Source organism: Rana temporaria, chromosome 1 (genome assembly GCF_905171775.1).
Source record: "Rana temporaria chromosome 1, aRanTem1.1, whole genome shotgun sequence".
Classification (NCBI taxonomy): domain Eukaryota; kingdom Metazoa; phylum Chordata; class Amphibia; order Anura; family Ranidae; genus Rana; species Rana temporaria.
The window spans coordinates 170,732,401-170,742,871 of NC_053489.1; the positions used below are offsets into that span (position 1 = coordinate 170,732,401).

The 10,471-nt window shown below is 40.7% G+C and overlaps 1 protein-coding gene across 1 annotated transcript in view; it reads right to left on the reverse strand.

Moving 5' to 3' along the window:
• Positions 1-2,533, reverse strand: part of WSCD2 (WSC domain containing 2) — a 241,161-nt gene extending 238,628 nt beyond the window's left edge. The window contains exon 1 of the mRNA XM_040346054.1: positions 1,565-2,533. Within this exon, the coding sequence (XP_040201988.1) occupies positions 1,565-1,946 (382 nt within the window). The 5' untranslated portion in view covers positions 1,947-2,533. The remainder of the gene's footprint in view (positions 1-1,564) is intronic.
• Positions 2,534-10,471: the final 7,938 nt, after the last annotated feature.

Consider the following 10,471-nt stretch of genomic DNA (forward strand, 5'->3'; position numbering starts at 1 on the left):
GCTCCGTGTTCAAATTTCCCGACGTGCTTTGCGCGAAATTACGGCGCCCCAACGTTTTTTTTGAACGGCGACGTGCGTTACGGCGTTTCGTATTCCTGGACGTCTTACGAAAAAAACGAAAAAATTCTAAATTCGACGCGGGAACGACGGCCATACTTTAACATGGCTGTTCTAAAGATGAGCCATGTTAAAGCAGGTGTAACTTTGCGACGGGAAAAACCGACTAGCGACGACGTACGAGATTGCGACGAACGCGCGGATCTTCGTGGATCGCCGTAACTAGTCATTTGCATATTCTACGCCGACCGCAATGGAATCGCCACCTAGCGACCGACCTAGAATTGCATCCTAAGATCCGACGGTGTAAGTCAATTACACCTGTCGGATCTTAGGGCTATCTATGCGTAACTGATTCTATGAATCAGCCGCATAGTTAGGACGGGCGGATCACAGAGATACGATGGCGTATCAGGAGATACGCCGTCGTATCTCTTCTGTGAATCTGGCCCAGTGTGTTTTATATATATATATATATACATATATACATATATATATATATATATATATATATATATATATATATATATATATATATATATATATATATATATATTTATACATACACACACGCGCTGCATTTTTTTTTCGCCCGCCCCTTTTTTATATCCTCAATACCATTTGGGGTCTTGGTGCCACCTCATCTCCAACACTTATACCTAGTAAATGTACATTTCAGTATTTGATACTGGAGCATTTTTCATTGCCCACCAACACCTACATGTATGTAGTTTTCATTACCGGACACCGTAAAATTAAATATAAGGGTGAGTTTTCAGAGAATCAATTAAAATTAATTGATGGTAAAATTATTCAATATATTCTATATTTGAACTTGACTCTTTTTTGAAGATTTTTTCATTTAATTTCTCTTCCAAATTTTGGGAATACCTGTTATATGCATGTTTTGCATGCATTTACTAATACTGTAGTACTGATACAATATTATAGATTGTGTTTCTTTTTTTTTCATGTAACCGTTTCTTATATTTACTTTTGGATAAAGCAGGAAATGATTAAATACATTTTTATCTCCTTTTGGCGAGATTATTCCACACTCTCTACACAACATTTAAGAGAAACCCCTATTGGATAGTCATACCCAAAAAGGTGACCTCACTTGAAGATTTTCTCTCAACACCTGGCCCAGAGACAGCCTTAAAATTCTCCATCACTTTGTGTCCCAAGGACAATGGTCACCAGGGTGAATCTCCCCACCAGAAACACAGAGAGAAATAAAAACCCATTTTCTTCTCTACTCAAAACTAGGGAAAAAAGCTTTGCCTAGATATTTAAATTAAACTTGAACTTCTTAACTTTACTACTTACACCAAAAAACATGAATGCTAACTGTTCTTCTGACACTACTGTAGGATTCCAATCAATAACTAGAGTTTAGGAGCCTTTTCTATGTATATACCAATATCATCTGTAAAAAGCAAAGTGTATGTAACATCGAATTTTTTTAATGAAAAACAGCAGCTTATACTGTTTTCTTGGCGCTTACCTCTCCCTTCTTCTTGCTCTCTCATAGTTCTTCCTTTCAGAGCCCTATTCCAAGTACCTCCAAATTCTCCTTGCTTATTCTTCTCTAGTGATTCTTTTCCAGATGTTTTGAACCATGGTCCATATCTTCGTGGCGTGCTTGGTGATTGCGGAGCTTCTTTAAATACTCTACCCAGCTGGGCCATCCCAGATTCTTGCATATCTGCTCCACCGTTTTTTCCATCTACGGAGGTCTTATCATTATCTGGTACAACATGTTCTCCTTCAAATGTTGCATGCAAAAATACAACACTCCCAGCTGTTAAGTATAAGATGATAAACGTGAAAAAGCGTATGGGCTTCCTTCGGAAATATCGCTGAAATTTCACAATTATCTTGGCCATATCTTGCACATTATATGGGCTTATTTTTAAATCCTTCCAAGCAATTTAATTTATCTTGAGACAATATTGTGGAATTGTAATTCCACATCTGTAGGATATCATTAACTGGATTCTCCATACAGGGAAAAAAGTGATAATTTAACTGAAATATGCTGTGTTTTAAAATATATTGCGATTTTAAAATTATCTTCAGGAGGAGACATTTTTTTCCACTAAAAAGCTATGCACTGTAAAAGATAAAAATGGATTTCTTTTTGAGTGGCTGTGTTTTTGTGTACTGCATCTCTGCTCAGTCTATTCTTTGCCAATAAAAGTTGCAGAGGGGATCCCAAGAGACATCATTGATGGACAGATCATTTTAAGAAAATTGAGAGTTTGAAGGTGGTTTGAAAGCCGATCAGCTGACACAGCTCACTTTCATTCTCTTTGCTTTTAGCTCCTGAGTGCAGATTCTTGGAAGCATGGCTTTAATTGAAATGACACCGCTTTTTTTTTTAGCAAAGAAAATAAGGTCTCTTGGTAGAAAACACTCAGAGGAACCCCGTGTTACTTAAACTGTCATTCATGATGGTCCAAGATGAAAACGCTGCACCTACAAGTCAATTAGAAAACGAAATCATTAGCTTTCATGATCTGGCTTTTAAAACATTCAGTTTAAAATAATAATACTAATAATAATAACAATAATAATAATATTACTAGCTATAACAGGATTAAATAAAAAAAATGATGCTAAAGAAAATACAAAAAAGATGATCCCTAATAATGCAAAATCGATTTGCTTTATAAATTTATCTGAAGCTTTTGTTTTCTCAAGTCATGTAATTTGTACATAATGATTTAAAATTTAAATGTAACACATAGTAGTGAACTTCCGATTTTACAAAATACAGATACTTTTTAGGGGGACCAGTGAATTTACTCTTCTGTGCAAAAAATAGACAGGTAATATTCACATCCAGTTTACCAGAAAATAATACCATAATAGAAAACTATTCAGAAATGAGTAAGACTCTGAATATGGCCGGCCATACATAGAGTCAATTTCTTTCCTACAACCACAGGTTGCAAAAACCCAAAACACACCGCAGACAGTGTTGTTGCGGGAATCCCTCCTGTCGGGCCATTGCCTTCTACAGGAGAGGGAGGGAGGGGGGAAGTTGTCCCCGCTGGAAGAAGACAGTGATTAATGCCAACGGCTATAGCAGCCACTATCGATTATTGCAAGAGAATCAATAGATCAACATTTAGCCTGTCCGTTAACGTTTTAAACATCCGAGAACTGGCCAAGATTCGAACCATGTATGGCCGTCCTAAGAATATGAATCCATTCAGAAGTTGATATTGCGTTGCCATATTATCCTTAGTAGTATTTGTATTCTCTCCCTGTCAGAATTTTTTTTTCAGCCCAAAGTCAGGATGAAAATCCAACATGGAGGCAAACCTGTTTCCTGAGTACTGAAAAACACACACTCTGTCTGGACTGTTAAAGGAAGGTAAAACTTCAAATTACAAAAGTCTTTCGTTTTCATTCATGAAGCCATAACAGACCCTTTACTGGGACTTTTTCAAGTTCAGGCTATCACTAAACTCAAAAAGGATATAAAATGTACTTAAAGAGACACTGTCATTTTACTTATGCAGGACAAAGTGACAGTGTCTCTGCAAAGGTACCCCAAACCCACCCTGACCCCCTCCATACCACATTTAGCAGTGCTCCCTGCTGAACTTTTCCTCTCCTGGGACTAATGGCACTTCCAGCTGTGGAAGGAGCATATGACCCCCCTCCGTAAAAGTGCCCGATTGTAGCAGCCAAGCACAGTCACATGACTGGGTGGGAGAGATACAACTGCTCCCCCAGGTTGCAAACACCAAGAGGAGCAGGGAAATCCAAAAGAGCACGGGTAGGGTTAGTATAGGCATTTAGTAAGGATGAGCCGAACAACCCCCGGTTCCGTTTGCACCAGAACATACGAACAGGCAAAAAGTTTGAGCGAACATTCAAACTTTATTAAAGTCTATGGGACACGAACAGGAAAAATCTGAAGTGCTAATTTTAAAGGCTTATATGCAAGTTATTGCCATACAAAGTGTATGGGGATCCGGGTACTGCCCCAGGGGACATGTATCAATGCAAAAAAAAACATTTTTAAAACAACAGTTTTTTCAAGAGCAGTGATTTTAATAATGCTTAAAGTGAAACACTAAAAATTAAATATTCCTTTAAATATCATGCCTGGGGGGTCCCGTTAGTCTGCCTGTAAATTGCCAGATCTCTGCAATGTGTAGAACAGTGCCGCAGCAAAATAAAATTTCTAAAGAAAAAAGTGTAATTTAAACTTGCTTGCGACTGTAATGTATTGCCAACTCCCGGCAATATAGATTAAATTAGTGTGCCCCCCCCCCTCAGTCCATACCAGGCCCTTCTGGTCCGATATGGATTTTAAGGGGAACTTCACGCCAAAATAAAAAAAAATGGCGTGGGGCCGCCCCCAAAATCCACACCAGACCCTTATCCGAGTATGCAGCCTGGAGGAAAGGATAGGGGGAGGGGGAGCAAGCACACTCCTCCTGAACTATACCAGGCCACATACCCTCAACATGGAAAGGGTGCTTTGGGGTCCCCCCAAAGCATCTTGTCCGCATGTTGATGGGACAAGGACCTCTTCCTGACAACCTTGTCCATTGGTTGTCGGGGTCCGTGGCCGGGGGGGCTAATCAAAATCTGGAAGCCCCCTTTAGGAAGGGGGCCCCCAGATCCCAGTCCCCCCTATGCGAATGGGTATCGGGTACATTGTACCCCTATCCATTCACCAAAAAAGTATCAAAAAGTAAAAACCACAATGAACAGTTTTTAACAATTTCTTTAACAACTTCAGCCCTGGAAGATTTATCCTCTTATTGACCAGGCCATTTATTTCCTATACGGCACTGCATCACCTCAACTGAATATATATCGGCCTAAACCGATGAAGTACCGTATTTATCGGCGTATAACACGCACAGGCAAATAACACGCACCCTAACTTTAACCTCCCTGGCGGTAAACCCGAGCGTGACTCAGGGTTGGTTTTCAATGCTAAAATCGGTATCCCCGAGTCACGCTCGGGGTGGACGTGCAGCGGCGCGGCTTACCTTTCGCTGGATCCACAGGCAAATTACTTACCTTGTCCCTGGATCCAGCGATGCCACCCCACTGTGTGAGCGAGCGGGACCTCCTCTCTCGATTCACAGTCCCCGTGTGCCGCCGATCTCCGTTCCCTGCGACGTTACGACGCACGGGGACGGAGAACGGCGCCAAATTCAAAAAAGTAAACAAACACTTTACATACAGTATACTGTAATCTTGTCCCTAGTGGTCTGCCCAGTGCCCTACATGTACTTTTATAAAAATAAAAAATGTAATTTCTGCCTAAAAACTGTAGATTGTCCAAAAGTGTCCCTTTATGTCAAAAATGGTTTTAGATCAGCTAGAAAACAGCGATAATAAATTATAATCACTTGCAGAATTGTGCGATAGCGATTTGTGGGGAAATTCGTCATAAAAAAAAAAAATAATGACAGCGACAATTCCTCAACTGAGCAAATTTCAGTGATTTTGAGTTGATTACATTATTGAATAATTTTTATTATAATTATATTATTATGTGTTATAATTATTTATAATTATTTATTATATTATAATTTATAATTTTGTTTTAAAGAAAAATCATACCCGGGATGCCTACAAGACTCTTGCTTGGTCAGATTTAAGTGAGTTATTTCTAAAAATTACAGGCCTACAGTATAAAACGCCAAATTTCCTTGTAAAATAATTGTACCGCTTTCGGTACGTAATTCCAGACAGAATCATACCGCCAGGGAGGTTAAGAGGGAAGTTTCAGGAAAAAAAATTCCACAGCCCCCTGCGTATAACATGCAGGCACAGCTTACCCTCTATTTTCAGGGTAAAAAAATGAGTGTTATACGCCAATAAATACAGTAATTTAAATTGTTAATTCTGTCATAGGGTTCCCCTAACCATTTGAATGCACTGTATTATATACTCTGCACTGACTGCACTGTGTGTATATATACTGCATGCTACTAACTAACCTGCCTAATCTAGCTCAAGTTCTGTCAATCCCTCCACGATATCACACCACATACGGCCACCGAGTAAGCAGCCTTATATAGTGTGGGGCGTGAACTTAGCCCCCTGTGCCATGACTGGCCAAAGGCGCCCTGCTTTTGGCCAATCATGTCTCTTCCAGCAGATAGTGCTGTGATTGGCCAAAGCATGCCAGCCAGGTGCATGCTTTGGCCAATCAGCAGCCGTTAATGCAATGCGATGTTGCAGTGCATTATGGGGTGCTATGCGGCGCTCGAATTTGCCACTAACGCCCCATATGTTCAGTTCATTTGCAGACAAGCGAACACCCGATGTTTGAGTCAAACTTACATTAGTTTCGGACATCGGGACCAATCCTAGTGTTTAGAGAGGAGGGTCCTTACAGAGACATTGGGGGAGATTTACGAAAACTGAAGTGTGCAAAATCTGGTGCAGCTCTGCATAGAAACCCATCGGCTTCCATTTTTTTTTTGTTATAACCTAACTGATCGTGCTGATTTTAGAAGCTGATTGGCTACCATGCACAGCCACACTGAGTGCTCAAGTTTTAGTACACCCCTCTTCCTTGTCACTTTGCCCATTATGGACATCATGACAGTGGGGTTGAAATGAGGGGAAACTCTGCTGATTTCTATCATCCAATCATGTACAAGCAAAAATGCTTTTTTTTTATTTTCCTTGCATGTCCCCCTCAGATCTACAGTGACTTGCAGTGCACTTGTAGTGCAAAGTGGATTTGCCTTTAGTAAATCAACTCAGTTTCTCTTTAAAGCCTGATACTCAGCCTGTCACTTCAGCTATGATGGGGTAACATAACACATAAAAAAAAACAGGTAATTCCTGTGATTGTTATTCCTGTGTGTGTATATTTGTATACATTTGTGGGGCTGATTCTCTAAAGGCAAATAGACTGTGCACTTTGCAAGCGTAGTTGCACTTTGCAAGGGAATTTGCTCTAGAGCTTGGTAAATGAGGGGAAGCTCTGCTGACTTTCATCTGCACAAGCAAAATGCTATTTTTATTTTTTTCACATCAAGATATGTAATTTTAGGTAACAACTGCTTTTGTAAATCTTTGCTCTCATTGTCGCACAAGCAGAAAGTTCTCCTATTTAAAGGCAGTTACCACAGAAAGCCTTCATCCTTCTGAAAGTAAAAAAAAGTTAACACGAAACCGGGTGAATAATATGGTTCTTTATTCTAATGAAGAAGGGAAGGTGATAATTCAGCATTGTTTTATGAATATACATTGTATTTATCTATAATTGATTTTCACTGAGCCATTAACATTGATAATTGCATGCTCAGCAGTAATTCTGCAGATTCCCTTTGATTTTCAATTACATTTTATAGGACAGTCACACATCTTGGCTCATCTCTAATTAGTGACTTTTCTCTTCCCAGGCTCTTCTTCTATTAGAGATGTAAGTGGTTTTTGGATAACAGAGTCTTAATCAAAGCTGGCGGTACGCCAGGGCAGAAGCTGTAGCCTTCAATTGGACATTCAAATTCAAGGGCGCTTATACATTATGTTATATTAGGAAAAAAAAATCTAACTTTTTTTTAAATATAAAGCTTTATTAGAAACAATTCCCAAAAATGCAAATTGTGTTACAACCTATATTTCGCAACATTACAATTACAAGAGCAACATTTAAAGTTTTGACTTGATCAAAATGTTGTTCTAAAACACCTTCTCCTGAGATACCCTGCCCACATTTAGTCATAGTGTGATATTGTGTGCGACCAGGCAGTGAATTGATGTCAATCAGGTATTAAGGTTGTGTTCAGGTTGATATCTTGATGTGTGAAGATTGCAGTGGTGGCTGATGCTCAATTTTTTTTTGGGGGGGCAAACAAAAATAAATAAAATCAATTGCAGCCTCACTGTGCCATCAAACGTCGCCACTGTGCCATCAAACGTCGACACTGTGCCATCAAACGCAGCCACTGTGCCCAGCAATTGTCCCCACTGCATTGTGCCCAGCGATTGTCCCCACTGTGCCCAGCAATTGTCATCACTGCACTGTGCCCAGCAATTGTCACCACTGTGCCCCTCAATTGTCACCACTGTGCCCAGCAATTGTCACCACTGTGCCCAGCAATTGTCACCACTGCACTGTGCCCAGCAATTGTCACCACTGCACTGTGCCCAGCAATTGTCACCACTGTGCCCAGTAATTGTCACCACTGTGCCCAGCAATTGCTGCCAGATTGCTTCCCCATCCCCCAGCACTTACCTTTCTCGGGTCAGCCATCCTCCCTCGATGTCTTCTCCCTAGTCCCGCTCTCGATGTCGCTTCAGCCAATCAGGTTACCGGTAACCAGACCCGCTGGCTCTGATAGACACTTCCACACAGCCAACCAGCTGCCGTTATTCAGATGGCCGGCGCTCACCAGGGGGCCCGCCATCTGAATAGTGGGCGGCAGCAGAGACAATACATAGAGATTCATGCATTGCATGAATCTCTATGTATTGTACACCTGACGGTGCAGGGGAGAGAGGGGGCGGCGCTTCTGCGCCTACTATGGGCGCACTGCCGCTGGAAGATTGGAAACTCCAGCTAAGTAGACAATTGTATGGAAGAGGGGTTGTAATGGCAATGGTAACAGGGTAAAGAAAAATAGAGTGGGGGTTGTTTGAATGGAAAGAATGGCAAAAGGAAGGAAATGGGCAATAGGGGTTAAAGTAGAACGTCAGTAATTTTTTCAACTTTCCATTGATTACATTTTCTGCCCTGCTGTTTTAACTTTGGGTAGTTAACCACTTAAGAACCGAACCTGTTTTTTGTAGAAAATTACTTAGAACCCCCAAACATTATATATATTTTTCCAACACCCTAGAGAATAAAATGGCGGTCATTGCAATACTTTTTGTCACACCATATTTGCGCAGCGGTCTTACAAGCGCACTTTTTTTGGAACAAAAACTTTTTTTGGAATTAAAAAACAGTAAAAGTTAGCACAATTTTTTTTATATTGGGAAAGATAATGTTACGCTGAGTAAATTGATATCCAACATGTCACAATTCTACAGGTTGCATGTTTTGAGTTACAGAGGAGGTCTAGGGCTAGAATTATTGCTCTCATTCTAATGATCGCGATGTGTGGTTTGAACACCGTTTTCATATGCGGGCGCTGCTCACGTATGCGTTCGCTTCTGCGCACGAGCTCGTCGGGACAGGGCGCTTTCAAAAATATTTTTGTTTTTTCTAATTTATTTTACTTGATTTTATTTTATTTTTACACTGTTTTAAAAAAAAAAATGGGTCACTTTTATTCCTATTACAAGGAATGTAAACATCCTTTGTAATAGGAAAAAAAAAGCATGACAGGTCCTCTTAAATATGAGATCTGGGGTCAAAAAGACCTCAGATCTCATATTTACACTAAAATGAAATAAAAATTGTCAGTTTAAAAAATTACAAAAATAAAATGGCCCTTTAAGAGCTATGGGCGGTAGTGACGTATTGATATTGCTTCCGCCCTGCTATGGTATGGAGACGGGTGGGGGCCACCTTGCCCTCACTCGTATCCATACCCAGCCAGGGATAGGACCCGATCGCCTCCGCCACTACCGATGGCTCCGATTAGCGGCGGAGGGCGCGAGAGAGCTGCTGCCATTACCGAGATATCCCTCTTCAAAGTGCCGACGTATATAGTAATGCGGCAGCCGGTAAGTGGTGAAACATTTTTTCATGCCAGTAAATACCTTATACAGCCCACTTCTTGTTTCTTGTCTGTTCATTAGCCTAGGCTTATTACATCATGCACAGCTCTCTCTCTCGGCAGAGTTTGCCAGGAAGGGAGGGGGTGAGTCATAGGAGGGCCAATGAGAGCAGCAGAGCTGGAGGTGTGCCTCTGTGTAAATCCAGGAAGTGAACAAGCAGCAGCTTCAGCTGCCCACAGTTAAAATGGCTGCAGCCAGACCTAGTGGAGGAGATTTCTGCAGCTTATTTTGCAAGTACAGAATCACAGTGTATATAAAATAATATGCAAAGTGGTTGGAGGGAAGCTTCAGAATGACAAAGATGTTTTTTATTACAAATGATGTGAGCAGACTGCAGTTCCTCTTGTTGGGCAGAGAGCTGAGGCTGAGACTATTGTTTAAATGTCTTGCTCAAACCCCTGAGGGGAACTCTGTCCTTCACTTTGTCGTGGCGTGCTCCTGGGTGGGTCATTAGTCAGGGTCTGAGAGAAGTGTATGCTTTTGTAGGAAGATGGTGACTTGAAGACTAACTACGGGCTTCATGTAAGTCAAAAGAATTATTTTTGATTTTTGAGGTTAGGTTTTAGATTTTATTAATCTTAATATTTTCATCATCCAGAGAAGGATTTTAGGGGGATATTTGCTTCCAATTAGCTGCAATACACAACCTGACTGCATTTTTTTAATGATATGGAGATTCCAGTGT